This window comes from Strix aluco, chromosome 18 (genome assembly GCF_031877795.1).
Source record: "Strix aluco isolate bStrAlu1 chromosome 18, bStrAlu1.hap1, whole genome shotgun sequence".
Taxonomy (NCBI): domain Eukaryota; kingdom Metazoa; phylum Chordata; class Aves; order Strigiformes; family Strigidae; genus Strix; species Strix aluco.
In genome coordinates this window covers 14770517-14786646 of record NC_133948.1, presented here as the reverse complement: position 1 = coordinate 14786646, position 16130 = coordinate 14770517, and the positions used below count along the sequence as shown (strand labels likewise).

The 16130-nt window shown below is 52.4% G+C and overlaps 1 protein-coding gene across 3 annotated transcripts in view; it reads left to right on the top strand.

Moving 5' to 3' along the window:
• NOS1 (nitric oxide synthase 1) overlaps positions 1-15562 on the top strand; it is a 76820-nt gene extending 61258 nt beyond the window's left edge. For 2 of the 3 annotated variants that reach the window (XM_074844108.1, XM_074844109.1), the window contains exons 19-29: positions 5-143; positions 916-994; positions 1530-1723; positions 2362-2531; positions 2780-2990; positions 3731-3818; positions 4115-4236; positions 4766-4914; positions 5513-5707; positions 6679-6797; positions 7827-15562. In XM_074844108.1, the coding sequence (XP_074700209.1) occupies positions 5-143; positions 916-994; positions 1530-1723; positions 2362-2531; positions 2780-2990; positions 3731-3818; positions 4115-4236; positions 4766-4914; positions 5513-5707; positions 6679-6797; positions 7827-7842 (1482 nt within the window). In that variant the 3' untranslated portion in view covers positions 7843-15562. The remainder of the gene's footprint in view (positions 1-4; positions 144-915; positions 995-1529; positions 1724-2361; positions 2532-2779; positions 2991-3730; positions 3819-4114; positions 4237-4765; positions 4915-5512; positions 5708-6678; positions 6798-7826) is intronic. The other variant, XM_074844110.1, reaches the window with a different exon arrangement.
• The last annotated feature ends 568 nt before the right edge of the window (positions 15563-16130 follow it).

The following is a 16130-nucleotide window of genomic DNA, read 5'->3' as shown; positions in this document are numbered from 1 at the left end:
GCAGGCAGCGTGCGATGTGTTCTGCGTGGGGGACGACGTCAACATCGAGAAAGCAAACAACTCCCTCATCAGCAATGACCGGAGCTGGAAGAGGAGCAAGTTTCGCCTGACCTATGTGGCCGAGGCCCCGGAGCTCACACAAGGTACAAAGATGGAGTCACCCTGGAGGGCTCTGGGCATGGAACAGGTAGAGGGGAAGACATAGTGGGCTCAAGTGGGGGCAAAGGGGCCAAACTTATTTATTCTGTGTTAAAATCTCAGCATTTCAGTCTTGCCTTTCCCCTCCATCACATGCCCAAGGAGCAGTTTGTGAGAGTGTCAGGCCCTTCTAGCTGGTCTCTGTCTGTATCTGTAACAGAGATGTTGGGATACGATCTGATCTCCCTCCTCCTGACCCCATTTTTTGAAGTGAAGAGCTGGAAACCTGGGAGCTTTCCAAGCTCACTTTGTCCAAATGCCGCTCCACCGAGCGTTGCGGTGCAATGGCAGGTCCAGCCCACCGACACCTGGCCCCTCAGCACGGCTCCTGCAGCTGATGATCTGCCACACTGGCTTAGCTCTTCCCAAATTTGCTACCAGCCAGGTGGTACTGACAGCGAGACGTGCATGCCTGCACGTGAGGGCATGTCCCCACTCCTCATGTGGGTGGTTTCAGAGTCCTCCTCAGCCACTAACAAAAGGGACACGTGTTTGGTTCCCCCCTGGAGTTTCTGAACCCCCAGGCTCACTGAAGCTTTGCAGGAGGTGGGAGCAGGAGGGTGGTTGAACCCACGGTCCACTTGCTGTGGCTGGCATCAGCCAGCTCCGATCTGAAGGGCTGAACCGCAGCGATGGCTGACAGCCCTGCAAAAGCCAGAAGCCACCTGCCCTGGCCATGCTCTGCTGTGTTGCTTCACTGACTCTTCTCCTCTGCAGGATTGTACAGCATCCACAAAAAACGTGTCTATGCAGCCCGGCTTATCACACGCCAGAACCTGCAGAGCCCAAAGTCCAGGTAGGAGATGCAGCTGTCCTGGGAGCTGTGGGAGCTGAATGCACCCGAGCATCCATTCATGCAGTGCTGCAAATATCCCTTGACCCCTGAATGTCCCATGGATACCATCTTTGTGCAAATTACAACCAAGGCTGGAAGCCACATGAACCCAGAGAAGGGTGTTCCCTGCCTTCTTACACGGTGAAATCTCTGCTGCTACATAAATTAGCCTGCTGTCTGTAAGGATGAGAAGATGGGTGGCCGCACTTGTGGGGTGGCAGGGTGCATGCAGAGAAAGGATAAAATTGCTGAAGCAAGAGGTTAAACTGTTTTTTCCCTTTTAAAAAGTCCCTCAGGGTGAGTCAGCAGTGGGGGGGGAGGCGGGCTCTGCAGTGTCCTTTCTAGCTCCCTGCTTTGACTTTGGTGACTGCTCAGTGGGACACCGGGGCTTGGACATGCCATCACTGCCCAGCACACCCAGCGGCTCTTGAGGCCAGACCTCAGCGACTCCCTGAAGGACTCCCCCAAAATACTTCTTTTTCTCCTTTTCCTGTAGCCGCTTGACAATTTTCCTGCGCCTCCACACCAATGGACACCAGGAACTGCAGTACCTGCCCGGGGACCACTTGGGCGTGTTTCCAGGGAACCATGAAGACTTGGTCAATGCGCTGATTGACAGGCTTGAAGATGCCCCTCCGGCCAACCAGCTGGTGAAGGTGGAGCTCCTGGAGGAGAGGAGCACAGCTCTAGGTAACCAGGGCCACTGCAGCATAGCGGTGGCCTCTCTCCTCCTTGCTCATCCCCTGTAGCAGTTCTTGTAGCTCCTCAGGGAGGTAGGTGGCCCCTTGGAGAAATTATTTCCCATCTCACTGCTGTGTTTACCTGGATTGGCAGCACCTTCTTCAACCTTCCTCTGCCCAGAGCCATTGCTCATCTGCACTTGGGATGTAAAGCAAGGGTTTGAAGGGTGAGCAGGGCCCTGGGGAAGATATTACCTTATTCTTCAGAAAAAATAAAGGTGTTTATATTCTCATGGGAAAATCAATGTCTAGGACTGGAAAGAAGAGTTAAGGGATCTTAATGGACCATCCCAACACTAAATTTCAGGGATAAGTCTGATATACTACTGCCATGCACAGTATAACAAGAAATGGAAAACAGTATTAACTCAGAGTGACCGAGGCTGATGGTGGTGGAGTACCAGACTCATATTTGTGCTCATTGTACAGCATCCCACTTGCAGCATGAGGATATCTCGTTGACTCTTCTTTCCAGTTCTTCATCATTCACTGTCTCAGAGCTGGTAAGGGGAATAAAAGCAAGGATTTGTCCACCTTGGCTCTTATGCTCACCTGATCCCATGCTTGTGCTGAATTCCCTCCTGGCAGGTGTCATCAGTAACTGGACAGATGAGAACCGTGTCCCACCATGCACCATCTTCCAGGCTTTTAAGTACTATTTGGACATCACCACCCCTCCCACACCCCTGTTGCTGCAGCAGTTTGCTTTGTTGGCCACCAGTGACAAGGAGAAGAAACGTCTGCAGGTCCTTAGCAAGGTAAAGCCTCAGACCCCAAGCCCCATTTCTTCAAGGCCCTGGGGCAACCACAATCCCAGGGCATTTTCACCCCATGATGTGGTAAGGCTGAGTCTCTACACGTGAGAGCAGAGCTCCTCCTGCCTGCCTTCACTGCCACCCAGCCCAGCTTTGCCATAGGCCTGGTGGGACATCGGTTGAGGCACCTGGCTTGGAAGAGGTCGATGCTGCAGCTCTCTCATCCCTCCCTCCCTCCCTCTTGCTTGCAGGGCTTGCAGGAGTATGAGGAATGGAAGTGGTCCAAGAACCCCACCATCGTGGAGGTGCTGGAGGAGTTCCCCTCTGTGCAGATGCCCTCCACACTGCTGCTCACACAGCTCCCCCTCCTCCAACCACGTTACTACTCCATCAGTTCCTCCCCAGAGATGTACCCAGGCGAGGTCCACCTCACCGTGGCAGTGGTCTCCTACCGCACAAGAGGTACCATGCTCATGCAGGGGTCAGTGGAGATAGGCTTGGTGTGGGGAGCATTAGCACAAGGGCAACACCACAAGGTCTTTGGCAGAGAGATGTTATTTTAAAGCCTTTCTACCTGCTGCAGTGACTAGATTCCTTCAACCCATGACACTGCTGTCCCATGTTATGGAGGATGGCCATCCATCAAAGGGGAGTGTGTTGCAGCGATGCCAGGTCTGGGTCAGGTACCAGCAGACTAGCCATGGTGGCTCCAAGCTCCATGTAGGATCATGTTTGCCCACACCACAGTCTGCATTGCCACAACTAGTGAAATTTCTGTACCTGTGCAAGCACGGATGTGTCCAAGAAGCCCTGGTGTAGATGGACACAGCCCCAGCACCCCTGCAACAGGTAGGACACAGGGGAAGACACTGGCCATTCATCTGGGGCTGCCATGGAGGGCTTGTGTCTGGAAGCACCACAGTGTGGTGCTGCTTCTGCCAAAAAGGACAAAAGAGAAGTGTGCTTCCTAAGTGTTGTGGATGTCCAGCTATCCCAGGGCTGGGTCCTGTGTGAACTTGCGTAGCTCCACAGAGGGCTCCAAGTGCCAAAGTTCTACCACATTCATGGAGAATGGATGCAGAGATACGAAATGTTTCAGTGAGGTGTTCATGTGGGATGTATCAGGGAGGGTTTCAGAAAGGAAAGCAACTGGAGTAGTTGGCTGGTGTGCCACGTACAGCCCTCCTTCCCTCCTGCCCTAGATGGAGAAGGACCAATCCACCACGGAGTCTGCTCCTCTTGGCTCAATCGGATACAGACCGATGAAATAGTGCCCTGTTTTGTAAGAGGGTAAGTGGTCCATGAAAGGCAAGGGGTGAAAAAGATGGGGTGAGCCCTCTTGCAGGATGAGCTCTTTGCCCTCAATTCTTCTTTGCAAAGCACTAAGGGTGCAGGGAAAACAGGGCTGGATTTGTGATCAAGTGGGTCCCTCTCAGATGCAGTTCTTCTGCTCTAAAATGTCACTTTATGGGGTTTCACCTCATTTCCTACCCCTCCCTCTCTGGGTGGTGTCTCAGCTTGCTGGGGGCAGAGGCGAGGGAGGGAAAATCCTGCTTGGGTTTAACTGGTATCTCCGATGCGTGCAGTGCGCCCGGGTTCCACCTGCCCCAGGATCCCCAGGTGCCCTGCATCCTCATCGGCCCTGGCACCGGCATCGCCCCTTTCCGGAGCTTCTGGCAGCAGCGGCTTTTTGAAATCCAGCACAAAGGTGGGTCGATGCTTTTTCCTCCTGTTTCTCATCTCAAGCAGTGCTCGGGAACCCTGGGCTGGTGGTGTGGGGAGTGGGGGGCAGTCTCCTGCCCGGGCTGCCCTGGAAGGAAAAGGGCTCCTCAAACCAGCGACTGTCCCAGGTGCAGGCTTGGAGGTCAGCCCAAACTCCCAAAACAAACTCTATTAAAATCTTCACATAAAATTTCACAGAACTATAGCGCTGGCATCGTTTTTATGTAAAATACACATTTTTCACTGCTCATTTACACTATTTAGAAAAAAAAAGCTTCATTTTTCCCCAAAACCTGGCACAAGTGCCCCTGCCATGTGACCCCAGGCCATGCACTGGCTCAGGCAGTGCATTAACTCCTCTTTGCTGGTTTTTCCTGCCCCCCAGTTTGGCCAGGAAAGGCTCCTGGCAGTCCTGTGCATGGTGCTGGGGCTGCTGGCAGATCTGGAGGGAGGTGGCTTGCAGAAAGGGGGTATGAGTGGTCCTTGGGCTAAGTGCTTCCTCCATCTCTCCCCAGGTCTGAAGCCTTGTCCTATGATCCTGGTATTTGGCTGCCGGCAGTCCAGGATCGACCACATTTACAAAGAGGAGACGCTCTTTGCCAAAACCCAAGGTGTCTTCAGAGAGCTGTACACAGCCTACTCCCGGGAACCGGACAAACCAAAGGTGCGTGGCAGGCACTGCTGTGGCCCTGGTGTGCAGCCCTGGGTGGCCATGGCCAGCCAACACGGCATGGAGATGCTGGTTCCTTGGCAGAGCCGCAGCGGTTCATGCCCTGGGGCACTCTGGTTGCATAAGCGTGTGGGATCGTGCCCTTCCCAGTGGAGCCCTGTTCCCAGGGCGCATCCCCATCCCTGCACCAGCCTGAATATGTGCCCACATTGCTCATGTTTTGCTCTGGGGGACTGCAGCCTTCCTCACCAGGCAGAGGCAGATGAGGAGGGGAAAGGCACATCTTCCCATGCAGGTGGGCAAGGCGGGATGTCACCCGGTGGGGTAGCCCAGAGCCAGTGCTAACATCTGGTCCGAATTCCCACTGCCACCTCAGCAGGCCTGGCAATGAGATACATGGTGAAGCTGTGAAAATGCAAGAGTGAAACGCTGCTTTGCTGCTTTCCCCATCTCTTTTCTATTGTTGTGGGTGCTGCGAGGCGCAGGCACGCTCCTCGAAGGCAGCTGGTGCACACAAAACTGGCTGGAGCACACAGGTGGATAGGGCTGAGGAGCTGTAGTTAATCTCAGCTCCCACCTCCTCCTCCCTCAGAAATACGTGCAGGACGTGTTACAGGAGCAGCTGGCTCAAACCGTGTTCAAAGCACTGAAGGAGCAGGGAGGCCACATCTACGTCTGCGGGGATGTCACCATGGCCGGGGACGTCCTCAAGACCGTTCAGCGCATCGTGAGGCAGCAGGGCCAGCTGTCGGTGGAGGAGGCAGGCGCTTTCATCAGCAAGCTGCGGGTGAGAGGCGTCTGCACCACGAGACACCACGCGAGCTCCTGCCACGGGCGCTGCACCTGGTGCCTCCTCCTGCAGAGCGGGCAGCACCGAGGTGACGGGCGCTGGCGGGGATTGCGGCTCCCACCCACGCCGCCTGCACCCGGGCAAGGTCGGGAGCGTGATCTTCCCAAGATCTGGGTGCGCAGTGGAAGTCACCTTGTTTTGCAGGATCTCTGCTCCCGGCTGCATCCCCCTCAGCCCATGCTGAGCTCCCGTGATGAGCGTGATGCTGTGCTGAGCACTGGTACAAGCTCTTTCGGGCACCCTTGGTAGCCTAGACAGGCCTTCTTCACCTGGTGAAGTCCCCGCTGTCCCTCCATCATTGCAGCAAGTTAGCAGGGCAGACTGTGGGTCCCCCTCCCAAAATCTCCTCTGTCCGTGGGGTTGGCTGGCTGCTGCCCCTGGGCAAACACATTGCTGCAGATATTGCAGCTGAAGCAGAAGTGAGCTCAGTTTGGGGCACAGGCCTGAGGACGGATGCTCGAACAGTTCTACTTCTGCCCCAGAGGACAACTCAGCCCAATTCCTGCAAGACTATCCCTCTGAACCATGGCCCCACACTCCATCCAGGGGCCGAGGAAGCCCAGAGCCATGGTTTTGGCTGGTTTTCAAGCAAAAGCTCTTGTACACAGGCTGGCCTCAGGCTACTTGTCCCCTTGATGGCCAGGCAGTCCCTGGGTTGCCGGCAGTTGAGGAGGTCTAATGCAGCTCTGACACTGCCCCACAGTGTGACCTTGGAAGGTCATTTCACCTCCCTGCTTGTTCCTGCCCCTCTGCCCTGCCTGTCCCACCAGCTCTTGTGACAGGCCCAGGATATTTGCTGTGTATCTGGTACCTACCCACAACACAAGAGCTTTCTGGTGCCACAGCAATACCAACTGTTTGTAAATACTCTTTTTTTCCTACTGCTCCTCTCCCATCCTCTGTTTCAGGATGACAGCCGGTACCACGAGGATATTTTTGGAGTCACCCTGCGTACGTACGAAGTGACTAACCGCCTTAGATCTGAGTCTATTGCATTCATTGAGGAGAGCAAAAAGGATACGGATGAGTGAGTTGACATGTTTATTTTAACCCCTGCAGTCATCTCCCAAGCGCGTGGGCTGCGGGATGAGGAAGGGAGCTTTAACTTTTGCACACATGTGGTCCTTCTTAAAGCAGAGGCTGAGAAAAGGAATTTGATGTTTGCACTGGAAGCAGAGGCTGCTGCCTGGCAGCTTCTCCGAAATAGCTGTCACCTCGCTAGGACAAATCCCCCCCGACCTTTCCAGGTTATTGCACCCACTGTACCAGTGTGCTCAGACCTGACAGTCCCGTACAAATGGTAACGCAAAGCACAAGAGTCCTGCCCACTGCCTGCCTCTGCTCCCTGCCAGCGAGCCAGTGGATGACGGGCTGGAAGGTTTGCAGGACCCGTGGAGAGGGGTGGCTCTCCCCAGCTCCAGTGCCGGCTGCAGGGGGGCCTGGCTGGCTCCAGGGGTGCAGACAGCAGGTACCCATGGTGGGAGAGGTCTCCAGGCTGCTGCACGCCCAGTTAGGAAAGATCTAGAGACTTTTCTTTCCACTGTTGTAAAAACAATCAAAAGAAGTAAAAACCCTTGACATTTGCTATGTTTGTTTCTGCTCTACCATGTTCTGCCATTTGCTCATCTCTGTCATGGTGGGATTTTCCCTGGCTGAGCAGAAGGATTATTTAAGATAAAGGATGGGCAGCTGCATAGATATTTCTCCTTGTCCTGGCCCTCGGTAGCCTGGGGTACAACCCCTTCCCTGCACTCCTGGCTGTGCCATGTAGTGCCCAGCTGAGCTGGAGTGGGTTTTCCAACATCCCTGAGGTTTGGTAGGAATTTTTCTCTGATGCAGCACATACTCTGGGGTCTGCACTGTATACAGAGTGCTTCAGTTTCCCACCTCTAGGTAGGGATAAGGGTTACCTACCTGCCCACCTCAGCCAGCTGCAAAGGCCTCTGTAAATTCCTGTCTACAACATGGTCCCTTGGAAGGTCCTTAGGTAGGGTGCTCAGACGCTCCTCACTGCTCCCTCTAAGGTCAGCCTTTCTTTCTCCCCTTTCCCTTGCAGGGTTTTCTGCTCCTAACTGGACCCTTCGCCCCAGGGGGATGCCAAACCAGTCCCAGCACCTGCTGCCCCCTCCAGCCAGAGGGCACTGGGTTTTGTATTTCACAGACACGGTGGCTCCTTTTCCTCGGGGAACTGCCCATGGAAAGCGCTCTGTCTCTCGTCCTGTTGTTGTGTCCTGATGATGATGATGATTTTTATTTCCTTTTTTTCCTCTTTCTCTTGCTCTTGTCCTGTGGCCGTTTCTTTTCACTCCTTTTCCCTTCCCTGGTTTTCCCCACTGAAGTACGATGGCTTTATAACCTGCAGTGGCTCTTAACAGAACTTCACATTTCTCCTTCTTCTCATGAGGGCATTTTGCAGCTGCATGAAATCACCACCTTCACGATCATCTGCATTGTTGGTGTTTTGGGGGACAGCAGAGCTGGCAGGGGCTGGGCAATGGCTAGGTCTTGTCACTTGACCAGAGCTGGCTCCCCCTTTCCCCAGCTCAGGGCTTGGCTGAATCCTTGCGTTTTCATGGATTTCCTTTGGACTTGTACAGACCTGGGCATATGCCTGAGGCTGGGGGCAGATGATGTGCAATGCCCTCGTGCCTATGAACTTTGTTCATCCCCAAGCAGCCTGGGTACAAATGTGTCTGTTTTGATCTGAAGGGTGGGATGTCTCTGGTTCATGTGTCATGATTTCTCCTAAATGGACTCTGTGCTATGTTTGCCAACTCCTCTGCTCCCTGTTCCCCAAGAGCCTCTCCTTTTGCTCAGTCCTCACTTTCGCCAGCATGAAAGTCCTCCCACAGAGGAGCAAGCACCGAACACACAGGCTGATGTGTACGTTAGGGAAAAACTCATGGCAATGACTGCTGCTTGGCCAGGCTGTCCTCCGGAGAGCTTTACAGGAGATATGTCATCTGCACCATGATGCTGGTGGGAGAGATTGAGGAACCGGCTGCATTCCAGAGCTTTGCATGCTGTGAATGTGTGAACCCTCTCCCAGGTGAGACTGGAAAGCCACGAGGATGGGAGAGAAACGGCTCCAACCCCAGCTGCAAGAAGCACCTCCTGGTAACAAAGCCTATTTTGGAAGGCAGCACTTGGAGGGTTATGGACTCTCCTGGTCCTCGGTGAGGTTGTGCTGACCGAGGACTCTTGAAAGCCCAGAGTCCATCAGCTCCACCTGAGCGCAGACTCATGAGCAGTTCTGGGACAGCAGACCCCAGTCACTTCCACACCTTTGGGAGCAGAAAGTGCCAGCATGGAATGACCTGCCTGCCAAGAGAAATACATGTGGCGTCTCGGTAGCAAGCCAGTCCCCCCTGTAGGCTCTGCACCACCTGCCAGCGGCACAAGCTGTCTCTGCCGGGACATCTCATGTGAGAAGGGAAGTGAGATCAGCTGTAAAGATGCTGTGTGATTCTGGGCTCTGACACGCTCACACCTCAGCCCTGCTGCAAAAATCTGGCCCCAAAAGCAATCTGTTAACACAATCACAGAAAGCTATCAGTCCCTCTAACAGAGAAAAGCTGTCTGCAAGGTAAAGCATGCGTGACCTTGGGTGTCCCTCCTTCTCCTCCCTTCCTCACCCTGAAGAAGGTTTGTCCTCCCTCACTACCAGGACGAGGGCAGCAGGGCATGGCTGCAGCTCTTGCTGGAGGCAGGGATACGGGGTTGACATTTTGAGCTGGTAGACGCTGATCCCTTCCTCCTGCCCCTGCTCTGCTGAACTGTGCACTGATGCTGGTATGGAGCAAAGCACCTGCACCAGTGACAGCAGAGGGTTTGTCCAGGAGCTGCAATGGTGAGCTTGCTTTCAGAGAGCTAAGATTAACTGCCCTAAGCCAAAGTCAGAACAAAAAGCGCTGCAGGAGCTTTGCTGCTCTCCCAGTCCATGGTACAAGCTGCGCTGGCTCCCCTGGCCCCAGGCTGTGCAGTTATCCCCACCCTCAGCCAGGTCCTCTGGCCCTTTCTTGCTGCTTCACTGGCCACATCTCCACGTGCTGTGACCATCTTCTGCAGCTTTGACTCCCTGAATTCTTGAAGCAGCTCCAGCCCAAAATCCAAGAGCAAAAGGCCTCCAGGCACTGGGAGAATTTGAGATCCAGGTCTTCGTTTTAGTGGTCCCGGCAGAGTATCTAGCGTGGAGTAAAATGCGAATGAATGCTGCCACGGTGTGGCCACAGCCCCGCTCGCTGGGCTACCAGGGCGGCCGGAGCAGGGCTGGGAGCCAGGAGCAAGGCCAGGTTTGTGTCACTGCCTTGGGGACTTTGTGACCTGGAGGTGAAAGCAGGGCAGGACAGGAAAAAGGGCAGCCCATGGTCCACCTCTGCGGACCCTAATCCCAGGGCAGGCAGTGGGATGGGGGAGCTGGGTCCCTTTGCTGCTGGGATGTGTGAATTTGGTCCTGCCTGTGGGAGACAACTCCCTGGCTGTGAACATACGGCAATCCTGGCCCCAACCCCCAATCCTATGGCTGCACAAAGAGAACTAAAGACAAAAAATCAGACTCATCCCCTTCTTTTGGGAAATTTGATGCTGGCTCTAGACTTTGTGCTCTGGCCCTCCATTTAGTAGAAAGAGAGATGCAATCTGAAGAGGAGGTAGTGCCCAAAGAAATGCCCTTGCTTTGTCCTCTTTCCAGCTCATCCTGTGTTGCTGGCAATTAGTTTTCTCCTGTCCTGCCTTCTGCCTGTATCGCTACAACATCTCCCATCTGGAAGCCTGTGCCTGAGCTGAATTGGCTTGCTTCTCCTGCACCCCAAAGCTTGCCACCTCTATCTCCCCCTTCCACCTGAGCCGCCAGTGGAAACAGCAGGGAAGGCCACGGAGAAGGGAACAGGGTGTGTGCCTTGCCTCTGGTGGGATGTCCAAAGGGGTCTGCGCTGGGCAGACAGCCAAAGCTGTTTCAAATTCAGCAGGCATCAGGCAGGTGAGTCCCTCAGAGCCCTTTGGAAGGGAAACGCTGTTTTAAGGCCAGTCTCCCTGCCTGGCCCCGGAGAAGAAACACCCTCCCTGCCGTGAAGGTCCATGAAGTTAATATGTCCCCCAGGGCTCTGAGCTGCCTCTCTGCTCCCTCTGCCTGAGTAGGACCGTTCGCTCCTCACAAGCCGCACCACTGGGAATTTTGATTCATTGTTTTTTGTTGAGTCAGTCTCAGACGTCTTAACTTCTGCTTCATCCGCCTTACCTGCAGGGGCTTAGCACTCCCCTCGAGCTTAATTTTCTCCCACAGCAAAGGGGGAAATAAACTTGTGGATCTGCGTTATCATTCCACCAATGCGGCTCTTCCACCAGTTGTCTAGACTCTGCTCATCTCGGTGTGACATTTCTGACGCGTGGGTGTAGCCACAGTATCTCCGGCATGCATAAACGGCAGAGAGCAAGGTGAGCTCTGCCACAGGCTGGTGCCAGGAGCTGCTCGGGGGTGTCATCCATGGAGGGGTTGTGCCTCTTGGGCACTCGGTTCACAGATCTGTCACCTCCGGGTGCCTGCTGCCAGTCCAGGCTCCTGCACAGCCCCACGTGGCTCCTGCGGCGAGGGCTGCTGGACCTGATGGACACCCAGCCGGATCCCCTCTCCTGGCAGATGTCCACTACTGCTCATTTTAAGCAGCTCTGCTCCTTTTTGCTCCCCAGGTATTAAACATAAAGAGGCTCTTCTCTAAACAGAAGATTTGATTTTCAAGACACCATGAAGCGGGGTTTTTTTTTGCAAAGATTTTTAATTCATAGGTCTTTCAAATGTCCACAGAAAGTTATTCTATGAACTTGAAAACTCATGGGAAATGGTTGTGTTTTCCCAAACTGCTGTGTCCACTAGCGGGGAAAAATAAGTTGTTCATTCAGTACAAGGGTATCTACTGCCTGTGTTGTTGATGACTTCAAAGATTTCATCTCCTCAGAAGGACTGCCTGAGAGTTTGTTGTTCTTCTATTTATGAGAGACAGCAGGAAAATAATGAGACTCCTGTCATCAGGAGTAGACTCGCAAAGATGACACCTCCACAATCCTTGCGGGGTGGCCCTGAGGTTGTTGCACTAGAGGAACCGAACCAGCCACATCCATACTGGCCAGAGAAACGGGGCTTGAGTTGGGGCTGTCCACGCTCCCTGTCCCCAGCCCTGCGCCTACGCGTCCCCAGGGTCGCGCAGGGGACTCTGTTCACACCCAGAGTGGTGTGAGCCAATGTGTCCGTGCACGCCCGGCAACCCTGCAGCTGCATCCTGAGCGAACGTGACTGCACTTATGTGGAAGAGGGGATGGGAAGAGACAGGAGCTGCATGAACCTGTGTCCAGTCTAACTGCGATTGCTCCGTTAGTTCCTTTACTGTTAGTATGCGACGCCCCTCGCCCCGTCCCGGGCTGTAACCCAGGCTCCCTCTACTGCTTTCCTCTGCAGAGCCCTCCTTTCTCCTCAGCCCTGCCTGTCCCACCAAAAGGTGCAGCGAGCTGCTCAGGTGGGTCCTGGGAACGACGATGGACTTAGTGCCTTGTGCTGGGAAGAGGCTGTTGCACTGGGGTTGCCCTCCTGTTCCTGCTCTCTCCAGACATGCTCCTAGCACACAGACTGAGGGCTGAGGGGAATGGATTACTTCATTTTACAAGTGAAATTCTGGGTAGGCAAATTCCCTCTGGGATAACTGAGAGCAAACTGACAGCCCTGCTCAGCCGTGCTCTGCAATTAATCTCCCAGTGACGGGGTTTTATAGGAGTGTGGAGGTGGTGCAAGGTTAGAGTGTGGGTGCAAAGTGGACACCACCTTCTGCAAGCACCACGGGTCTGTGAACACCTACCACGCACCAGAGACCATGTTTTTATTGGGCTGGCAGTGGGGGGAGAGGACGTGTTTGTGCCTGAAGCCTCACGGACTTGTGCCAAGCCCAGGCCAAAGCTGCTGCCTCCTGACTTACGACCACTGAAGCCATTACAGTCCCCTGATTTATACTTGTGGGGAAGCTGCAGAGAGTTCCCAGCATTTTTTGGACCGAGAATTTTATGCTCAAAACTAAATTTTGTTCTTGCTTTCACTGGGGACCAGTTCTCAGCTCCAGAATTGCTCTGATAACTTTGCAATTGCTTTGATAGTTCCGGAGGGGAGCGTAGTCCCTTTGCAGAACAGATGGAGACACATTTTCAGGACCATTCAACTTTGCTGTAACTCTTTCTTATAACAATTTCTTCTGCTACAACAGGAGGAGCAAAATTTAGCCAATGCTGAATGCTCTTGAAAACTGTATTCCCGAACTTGGACAAAATTAGTGTAGAATCTGAGTCCTCCCGGATACAAAATGCCTTCCACACCCACCGGCTTCAGTGGCATTGGGGGTTTCAGCAGCTCGCAGGATCAGGCTTTCCCAGCAGCAGCAGTGGCAGCAATTTCATGATGGCAGTGTTTTTGTGTGTGTCAATCTGCACTTGCACTTGCCTGCAATGCATGACTCTACTAATCCTTTTGAAATCTACCCTCGACAGGGAGATGTGAGCTCTAGCTTCTTCCATATGGCCGTGTGTATTTAATAGGAAATCAGGGGAGTGGGAGAAAGCTAATGGGATTGCTGCTTTAAAGCACTTGGTTCCAGAAGTAAAACAGAACTTACCAGAGGTCAAAATTGGCTTGATTTCAGCATGGGTACAAGGGCAACTCATGAAATATTTAAGCATTGTAATGCAGATACACCTTTTTCCTGCTGTGCCAGGAATGAAGCAGACTAGAAACTCCTGGCCTCCACCCCTACAGATGTTTGGCTGTGATGGAAGTTTGAGCCGTTGAAATCACGGGAAAAAAAGCAGATTGTGAGTTCATAGCTGAGCAGTCACAGCTTGTTTAGCAGTGAGAACACCTCACTGCGAGGGCTGCTGCTTTCCTGCCTTACTCATTCATGTACCTACCTGGCCAGATTTCGGGGGAGGGAGGAGGGAGGAAGCACTTCAAAGGCAAGAAAATCCAACCTGTAAGCCTTGCCCTGAGAATCCCTCGGTGAACAGGAGCTTACAGGCCAAGGCTTTGCAGCTACTCCTCATTACCACGGCGGGGACGTGGGCAAGACACCGGAGGTTTCTCTTGTATCCACAGGCCAAAGCATGCAGAAGCTGTCCTGGGGCTGTGGGAAAGCAGGAACGCGGAGCTGGGCTGCGGGTAGACTCCTGCATGGCCAGACTGCGGTGTTTGCACGCAGCTTTCTGTAGGGCTGAATCAGAAATCTGTTAGTGAGTAACACTGTGCAAAGTATTTTTCTTCTGGGGGCATTCTTGGTACCTTAAAAATTTAAAGACTAAATACTAAAAAAGTTGATCTAACTGATTTGGGGCTTATTGTTGTTGTTTTGTTTTCATGTGTTGGTTTTGGGTGGGGAAAGCAAACAAAAAATACATCAGATTGGTTTGGATTAAATCAAATACTTTGTTCCCATGATAATTGCTAATGGAGATTTTAAAATATTCCAAGGGCAACAAAACTGCCTTAATATGTGTTCAACTCCAACAAGAGACTCCAGTGCTACTTGCTTCTGAGCCTGCTTTTTTATGTTTCTCTCTGTGTGACCGTGGCATGGAATCATCTCTTAACAAAATACACTTTGAGTACTCAACAGGGTGTCCAGAAACAGAAGACAGTGTTTCAGAATCTCCCCAAGCCCAGCATTGAAGTGATGGCTTTGAAACCAATGAAATTCAGTGCAAAATTTCTGCTTTGCTAGAATTCTACAAAATAGGCAAATGTCCACAATTCCCAAGGTTAAATGTGCTCTGCTGCCCTGAGATGCCTTCAAAAAACCCTGGGATCTGTATGCTGAAAAGAGCTTGAGAATAGGTTCCCTGGCCTGCAGCAACATCCCCAGCTCTTCTAGAATGTACACAATTCCCCAGGCAGTAGATGAACAGAGTAAGATGACTTTCAGCCAGGACTCATTGCTTTTTAGATTGCATGTAGTTAGAAACATGAGTTCTGCCAGGCGCCCAGGGAATTTGATATTCAGTGCCAATTAATTTTTGTAATAGGAACAGGGATTTATTCCCTTGATTCCCTTAGGCACCTTTGAAAAGCATAAGCCTCAAAGGTTGGTTTGGATTTTTTTTTTCGGGTGGCCTTTTACCTGAAGAGCAGTGGTGCCGAGATGAGAAAGGGGACCGGTCTGTGAAGGGTAGCAGCTTTGGGGCAGGCAACTCCCAAACCTTCCAGTGCAGAGGTTTTCTAAACTCTTCAGATGTGGGTAAATTCTGCTCTGCTAGATGGGACTCCAACCTCTCGCTGCTCTCTGGTCCTCCTGCTCCTTCCTCCCTCCCCTCAGCACCTCCTCATGTCACTGTGCCTTCATTTGGTTTATAAAATGATGCCATGATTTAAGACTGGCACATTGTCTTTACTCTCCCTTTGCATCCCATAAGACAGGTATGTGTGGAGGGGGGTTAGCTTATTTTGTAGCTTTTCGTGTGATCCTAAGGTAGGTTTCTTCTGAGGAGTGAAGGGGTGGGGATAGTTGGATGTTGTATTTGATCCTACCAGTGCTTTAAGCGGTCAGAAACATGGTTTTCCCCTACCTCTGAGCTCTCAATGCTGCTAAAATCTCTGCCATTCGTACAATGTACTCCAGCCCCCTCTCTCGGACTGACTCTGGCTCTGTTTGCAAGATATCCACATTGTTCTAAAGCATGCACCTCTTTCTGTATAGTTCCAATCTTCTGATTTTATGGAATACTTATGCCTGTTTGCATTACAGTCAAAATAAAAAAGTGAACTAAAATCTAGCAGATGTCATTCTTCTCTTATCTCTGGGTTTTTAATGCTGAAAGGCCTCTCCTGCTATCTTGGCCTTGCTCTGGTTTGTTACCTGTAATGCCAAAGCACTATAAATAGGATGGTGGCGTCAATCAGCAATATCTACCTATCTGCAAGTCAGAAACGCTTCCTTGTAAGGTTACTTGAATCACAGCACTTCATGTTTCACATCATTTATACCATGTCCACCGGGAAAATGCCACAGTCAAGCAAGAAGGGCTGTTTGCACACAATCCAGGGTGACTTTTGATGCTGGAGCCTCAGGAACACACCACTGCAGGCAGGACCGGAGAGACCTGAGCAAAAAGAATGGCTGCACGTGGCCAGGCGAGTGAGCCGCAAGTATGGACATGGCTTCTTACGTGGGAAGGTAGTGCGCTGTTGCAAAGGGGTACTAATCTGCCTTTATGTAAGTAGATCACTTCTTAGTGCTCCCTGAAGGACAGGGATGTGATCAGGGCAGAAAAATCCTAAATTGTCTGCAAGGAGCAAATGAGAGTGGTCAGTACTGGGGCCAGTGCTCTTTAACACCTTTGT